Source organism: Solanum pennellii, chromosome 8 (assembly GCF_001406875.1).
Source record: "Solanum pennellii chromosome 8, SPENNV200".
Taxonomy (NCBI): domain Eukaryota; kingdom Viridiplantae; phylum Streptophyta; class Magnoliopsida; order Solanales; family Solanaceae; genus Solanum; species Solanum pennellii.
The window spans coordinates 67,322,576-67,330,272 of NC_028644.1; the positions used below are offsets into that span (position 1 = coordinate 67,322,576).

At 38.2% G+C, this 7,697-nt stretch overlaps 2 protein-coding genes across 2 annotated transcripts in view; one reads left to right on the forward strand and one right to left on the reverse strand.

Annotated features, from left to right (window-relative positions):
• LOC107028487 (hsp70-Hsp90 organizing protein 2) overlaps positions 1-1,898 on the forward strand; it is a 5,529-nt gene extending 3,631 nt beyond the window's left edge. Inside the window, exons 2-7 of the mRNA XM_015229567.1 lie at positions 230-518; positions 592-677; positions 799-1,022; positions 1,244-1,310; positions 1,400-1,459; positions 1,555-1,898. Of these exons, the coding sequence (XP_015085053.1) occupies positions 230-518; positions 592-677; positions 799-1,022; positions 1,244-1,310; positions 1,400-1,459; positions 1,555-1,668 (840 nt within the window). The 3' untranslated portion in view covers positions 1,669-1,898. The remainder of the gene's footprint in view (positions 1-229; positions 519-591; positions 678-798; positions 1,023-1,243; positions 1,311-1,399; positions 1,460-1,554) is intronic.
• A 620-nt stretch (positions 1,899-2,518) lies between these two features.
• The window catches only part of LOC107028360 (elongation factor G, chloroplastic), a 6,004-nt gene continuing 825 nt past the window's right edge, over positions 2,519-7,697 (reverse strand). Inside the window, exons 2-4 of the mRNA XM_015229387.2 lie at positions 5,119-6,533; positions 4,331-4,843; positions 2,519-3,112 (exon numbers count right to left, since the gene is read on the reverse strand). Coding sequence (XP_015084873.1) covers positions 2,945-3,112; positions 4,331-4,843; positions 5,119-6,533 — 2,096 coding nt within the window. The 3' untranslated portion in view covers positions 2,519-2,944. The remainder of the gene's footprint in view (positions 3,113-4,330; positions 4,844-5,118; positions 6,534-7,697) is intronic.

The following is a 7,697-nucleotide window of genomic DNA, read 5'->3' on the forward strand; positions in this document are numbered from 1 at the left end:
GGGGGGGGGGGGGGGGAATAGACATGGTGATGCGTCGTGTTCCCATCCCCATTGCCTCCCAGGTTTCTCTGTCCTCTTTTTTACCCATATCAAGTGCAATATTTTGAGCATAGTTCCAGGACTCCGGTCTGTTCCCTGTGATGGTATGATTTACCTGTGAAATTTCTGCATAATTTCTCTGCTCTTGTGAACTCATTGGGTGATATGTTTTTTTTTGCCTTGATTTCAGTATGAGGAATGCATAAAAGATTGTGACACAGCTGTTGAAAGAGGGCGAGAGCTAAGGTCCGACTATAAGATGATCGCAAGGGCTCTGACTCGCAAGGGAACTGCCTTGGCAAAGTTGGCTAAAAGTTCAAAGGATTTTGAAGCTGCAATTGAGGTTTTCCAGAAAGCTCTGACCGAGCATCGCAACCCGGATACCCTTAAGAAACTGAATGAAGCTGAGAGGGCGAAAAAGGAATTGGAGCAGCAAGAGTATTTCAATCCACAAATAGCAGACGAAGAGCGTGAGAAAGGTAGTTCTTTCTATGATGCTCGTCTTTGTTGTTTTTTCCTCTTATGGGGCTAACTTTCTTCACGACGTTACAGGAAATCAGTTATTCAAGGAGATGAAGTATCCAGAAGCAGTTAAACATTATACTGAATCCATAAAGAGGAATCCCAAAGACCCGAAGGTATGGCCTTCCTCCATCTTCTGTAACCTCTTTTGACTTGAGAGCTCCCTTTCCTTTATTCAGGACTCATTCCTTGGTAACTGCAAGTGATGCATGCAATTTCTCCTTTGTTTTTTGTTAGGCTTATAGCAACCGGGCTGCCTGCTACACCAAGCTAGGTGCATTACCCGAGGGGCTCAAGGATGCTGAGAAGTGCATTGAGCTTGACCCAACATTTGTAAAGGGTTACACCAGGAAGGGTGCTGTTCAGTTTTTCATGAAAGAGTATGAAAAAGCTTTGAAAACTTACCAGGAAGGATTGAAGCTTGATCCTCAGAATCAGGAACTCCTAGATGGTGTTAAGAGGTATATACATATTTCTTTTACAATCACATATCTTGTCAGTTACTTTCTTTTAAGTTGTTGAGGGTGTTTGTGATTCTTAAAATTGGTTTCCTTTTGGTGGTCTGGTCTGGTCTGGTCTGTGTTTTACTTTTCTACTTTTTTTGCATTTCACCTATCTTGTTTTTTCAAGAGGACTTGGGAAAATATGTTTGTTATTGCAAGATGCCCTATTTATTTTGCAGATGTGTTGAGCAAATAAACAAGGCAAGTCGTGGAGATCTGACTCCAGAGGAGCTCAAAGAAAGACAGGTGCTGTTTCTTTGCATTATAATCTTATTTTGCTCGAGGTAAAGATAATCGGTGATGGTTAACACTTGTAAATCAATTTCTTTGATCAGGCTAAGGGGATGCAAGATCCAGAAATTCAAAACATCCTTACGGACCCAGTAATGAGACAGGTAATAATATTTGGTTGTCTGAGAGCAGTATGTTTGTCTTGTAATATACCAATATCCTTGTGTAATTAACTTGGGCATTTCGTATTCTGGATTAGGTGCTAAGTGACTTCCAGGAGAACCCAAAAGCTGCACAAGATCATATGAAGAACCCTCTTGTAATGGACAAGATCCAGAAATTGATTAATGCAGGAATTGTCCAAGTTAGATAAGTAGCAATACTTACAACTCACCAGCTTTGGACTATCCATTCTTTTTTTCCATCCTTTGTTTACTTAAAATTGTTCTTCACTTTGAACTCCTATTCACTTTCGAAGTGTAACGTCGCACAGTGTTTGGGTTTCTTATCTCTTCTTTTGTGGTAAACTTTTAAGATTTTGTAACTTGTTTTCCTTGGAGGGTCAGAAAGAAAGAAAGGATTGCTGGCACGTTTATGTCTTAATTGTTGTGCTTCCGGCCGATTTCTAGTCATTTCACTATATCTCAAAAACATTGAAATCTCAACTGTAACTTTCCCAGGCTAACAAATACGATATTTGCTTTTACTAATTTTTCTTACCAAAGTAATCCTACTATATTCTGGGAAAGGTATATAAAAATTATAAGCAATCAAACATCTTCAATTAGTGTAATTAAATCATTGTGACTTGGATGGTTGAGAGGGTGCAAATTTCATTTTTATGTCTTGTGAAGTAAAGAGATTGGATCTTATGTGAAGAAACTATGTAATTTGATTGTACAATTATTTGTAGATATTAGAGTCTACAAACGATATTTTAAAACATCACATTCCAATTTTAATATTCTCGACCTGAAACAATTTCAATTAAGGTGAAAAATATTTGATTTTCATAGACAAATTGCTCAGTTGCTCTGTTTTTGGGTAGGGACGAGTATGTGTGCCAACTTCAATATTGGTTTCAAAATTACGGCAGTAAAAAAGACGGTCCGATACATTAAGTTTCAGCTTAACATGAGGTCTAGTGGTCTTTTTTATATACAACCTTACCTTTAAAACACTAGACTATTCTGCTTAGTTTAGACCTCAATATTATAATAGAATTGCAACGTAAAACAAACGTGAAATAAGCAACTCAAAATCGTCAGATGTTACACCTAAGATCTCAATAAAGAGCATCAGATTGTTACAAAGCATATATTTGTTTCTATAGTAAGAAAAATAATCCCACAATCAGACACTCAATCTTGCCCTAAAATATTGATGCTCCTTTGGATGCAGAGATATCTTAAATGCATGTATACACATTTAGTTCTTTCTTTCTTCCGTCTCTTCGGAGTCTCAGCTTATAACTCAACAACATACACAAACGTCTGAAAAAACTCAGACGCACAACTAAATATCAGCTGTTCTCCATCGGTGTTTCATGCTGGTACGTACAAAAAGAATGTTGTCCAAGCCTTAACATCTTCGTCGAGTAAAAATACCTATTTTCAAGTTTGTGGATCCAAAATCTGGAAGATGACTGACTAAGCAGCAGCTGCTTCCTCCTTTTTGGCAAGCTGGTTTTGAATGTGTTGAGGGACAACGTCAAATTTGGCTAATTGCATAACATACGATGCACGACCCTTTGTCATTCCTCGCAAGGTACTAACGTAATTGAACATCTCTGCTAATGGAACTAAAGAATCCACCACCTGCATCAATTATATTACATACATCAGTAAGAAACAACAATTTATCAAACACATATTTTAACATATGCTTATTCTCTGCAATCATAAAATATGACATGTCACTATCCCTCTAGAGGTCATTTTTAAGTAGATAGCGGCCTGTCGTTTTGATCCCAAATAGTAAGGAAAACAATCACACACACAAAAAAAAAAGAACGATCCATTCCACAAAATATTCAATGAACTTTCAGTGACGCATCTAGACAAAATAATGTTGAGATCTGGACAAGATATTTTCAAAAATCTTGGATAAAAATTCTTCACCCGAAATTATCCATGAGAGAGCAAGAAAGGAACTTTAAAAGAAAATTAAGAAAGCAAGCATTAAGCATTAATTTCTGAAGAGCAAGCAGAGTAATCATGAGGTTGAAGGCTTATTAAAACCCGTTTCATATTATCTTTTTCGAAGAATTGGATGAGTAATTCAAACCTGACAAAAACTGCAACCGAGGGAAAACATGAAAAGGGGATCATGGATTTCAAGAAACCAATCTCAGGCTGTTCTTCTTCAAAATTATTGGAGAAAATTGCAACTGAATCTTGTGGTGTTGGAATCGGAGAAACTAGATTTAAGTTTTTTGGGGAAATGTTCCTAATGAGAAGTGGGTTTGACAAGCCAGCCATGGAACCCCCCACGGGCCTTGAAAATTGACGGTGAGATGGTCGACAGTCAAGCAAAACTGATGGAAAAATAAGAAATGGAAAAAAAAGAGAATTTTTCTCCAGGCACTGAACACGCACAAAGAGAGGGGAAGACATATACTTTGCCATGTCAATAAAATGTGTGTAATTGTAATGTTTTTAGAAGAGCATAGGTGCTCAATAGGTACTAGCCCGAGTTTAAGTGTCTAAATGAAAATATTGAGATTCAAACTATGTAAAAAGTACTACAAGTCTCAATAATTGATAATTCAAGACATTTAAAAGATAATAAAAAACTAAAGGAAAGACTCATTTGAATCTTGAATACTGAGAAGTGCCACATAAATTGGGATGGAGGGAGTAGTATTTAAAAAAAAATGACTTAATTCACGTACTACTACTGTATGCATGCTGGATTATTATGTGAACACTGAGGTTGATGGAACCCAATTCTTGTTCAACAAAAAGTGCAGTCGGAAGATAGGTGCAAACATAGATATGATGAGTAGATTGATGAAAGGAGTCCGCAATTCATACCTTGAGACCTCCAGGCTTGTCTCCAAAGCTGTTGATCTGGCCTCTCCTTGAGTTAAGGTCACCAATCACATCCCCTAGATGTTCTTCTGGTGTAACTACTTCAACCTTCATTATGGGTTCTAGCAATTGTGGACCAGCTTTTCTCATCCCTTCCCTAAAAGCTCCCCGAGCAGCCAGCTGGAATGCCAAAACACTTGAATCCACATCATGGTAAGATCCATCTACTAGCACAGCACGAACATCAACAACTGGAAAGCCTGCCAGTACTCCGTTACTCATGCATTCTTCTAATCCCTTCATAACACCAGGGATATATTCTTTTGGCACTGCACCTCCCTTGATTTCACTCTTGAATTCATATCCACCACCTGCTTCCATGGGTTCAAACCTTACTGTGATATCAGCAAACTGTCCTGAACCACCAGACTGCTTCTTATGCACGTATTTTACTTCTGAGTTCCTGGAAATGCTCTCGCGGTAGTTGACTTGTGGAGCTCCGACATTAGCTTCCACCTGTCAATTGATAAGCCGTGATACAAAATGTAAGAAACTCACAGTTCTACAAGGCGTTTACTGTAAATAAGAATGATATGCAAAAATAACTGCTTCTGAGTGTGTTAACCAAGCATTTAAATCACATTAAGCAGTAAATAAGAGTAAAAGTAACTAGAAACTGCAATGGCAATTCCTCTGATAATAATATGAGAAAAAAATAGGTCATTTTCTTCTTTTTTTTTTTTTTTTTGGGGGGGGGGGGGGGGGTTGTTTAGGGATTTCCAGATACATACCTTAAATTCCCTTTTCAGTCGATCTACAATGATCTCAAGATGTAATTCTCCCATTCCCTCAATAACTGTCTGGTTAATCTCCTCATCACGTGAAAAATGGAAAGACGGATCCTCTTGTGCCAGTTTTATCAAACCTTGCGCCATCTTATCAATGTCTGCCTTGGTCTTAGGTTCAATTGCAACCTTTATAACAGGATCTGGGAAATCCATGCGCTCAAGCACAACAGGCTTCTCGGGATCAGACAATGTCTCTCCTGTAATTGTATCTTTCAATCCAGCAAGAGCAACAATATCACCAGTTAACGCTGTCTTTACATCCTCTCTACTGTTAGCATGCATTTCCAGAAGTCTGCCAATTCTCTCTTTCCTGCCTTTATTTGCATTCAATACATACGATCCTGCACTAAGCTTTCCTGAATATACCCTAACAAATGTGAGAGACCCAACAAAAGGATCATTCATGATCTTAAATGCCAAACCAGTAAATGGTTCATCATCGCTAGGGGCCCTCTCAATGATTACTTCTGGGTTGTCAGGGTCAGTTCCATTCATGGGTGGCACGTCAACTGGAGAAGGCAAATAATCCACAACTGCATCGAGCAGCGGCTGAACCCCCTTGTTCTTGAAAGCTGAGCCACACAATACAGGGACAAAATTACCAGATATAGTTCCCTTCCTGATCAACTGTTTGATGGTTGCCTCATCAGGTTCAACTCCTTCCAGGTATTTCTCCATAACATCATCATCCAATTCAACTACAGTCTCAATCATCAGTGCCCTATACTCCTCAGCTAGCTCTTGAAGATCAGCAGGAATGTCCTCATAGGAAAACTTTGCCCCTAATTCTTCTCCGGACCAAACAATAGCTTTCATCATCACAAGATCAACTAATCCTTTGAATGTATCCTCTGCACCAATTGGTATCTGAATTACAAGTGGTTTAGCACCCAAGTTTGTTACTATCATGTCTCTTGTTCGGAAGAAATTAGCTCCAAGACGATCCATCTTATTTACGAAACATATCCTAGGGACTCCATATTTATCAGCTTGTCTCCAAACAGTTTCTGATTGAGGTTCCACACCAGCAACACTGTCAAACAAGCATATAGCACCATCTAAAACCCTAAGGGCACGCTCTACTTCAAGAGTGAAGTCCACGTGACCAGGAGTATCAATAATGTTGATGCGATGCTTGTTCCAGAAGGTGGTAGTAGCAGCAGAAGTAATTGTAATCCCCCTCTCTTGCTCTTGCTCCATCCAGTCCATTGTGGCAGTTCCCTCATGCACTTCACCAATTTTATAGTTTCTGCCAGTATAGTAAAGGACCCTTTCCGTTGTAGTTGTCTTCCCTGCATCTATATGAGCCATAATTCCTATATTGCGATAGTCCTTCAAAGGCACTGTTCTCTTCTCCTCTGCAGATAAATAAAAGAGCAGCACATGAGTTTATGTTCCAGGAATGATACATTCTCTAGACCAAATGAACCCTGTATAACATCTATGTCAGCAGACTTACGAGTCAACACTAACCTAAAATACATACTCATCTCATAAGACATAGTGTTGGTAAACCATAACTTTAAAATTAGTGTCAATGGTGTTTCTAATCATTGACCTCTTTTTGGGTAAATAAACATCAAAATATGTTCTTAATGTTCAATGCTATTTACCTTGAAATGCATTTAATAGTGGAATCTCCATTCTCTAGAGTTGAACTTTAAGAAAGAAAATCCACAAAAGAACTCAAAATAGACACCTTCAAAGATTAAGTGTATCTTATTATAGTTATCCATACTTAAGTTTCAAGCTTTATTTTCCTTTCCACTATCCAAAATTTAATTATTTCATTTTCCAACCTGTTCATGAATATTCAAATCAAGCCCCTTTTGTTCTTCCGCAAAAAAGACCTTCCTTTTCTCAGCCTAGTTTTCTCCAATTTCTTATGTTCTCAATCCTAATTCCGTTCCACATTATAGAAATCAGTAACTAAGGCAATCACATAAAATAAAATGATCTCAGTTTCTCAATTCCAATCAATCAATCAATTGTGTCTCAATCTCAACCTAGAAGGAGCCAGGTATATAAAAAATCTATATCCACTGCATTCATAATCATACTATTCATTTATTTATTGAACAGCGGCGAGCCAACTTGCGCCACCTCAACTATAATACTAGGTACCTACATTCACAATATGGTTTCCGGGTAACTCTTTCCACAAGAACTTATGTAGACTGGTTGCAATCACCTAGCCTTTTAGCCAATTGGAATCCCAACTCTGGCCTCCCATGGTCTTTATTCTATCTTCTTTAACCTTCCAATATAAAAACAATGAACAACAAGAAAAGCAAGACTCTTGCCCAAAAAAACAACCTATCCCCTCCCCCTTCCCTTCTCTCCCACTACCACCCAAAAAATGTTATGACAAGTTACTCATTTATAATTTACACCATAAAATTTATTTATTTTTTATCCTGTTAACAAAATTTGATACCTTCAGAAGCAGCCACATCAAAGACAGAAGCCAACACCTCTTACCCAAGAAACCAACCTATCAACTACCCCCCACCCACCCCTCC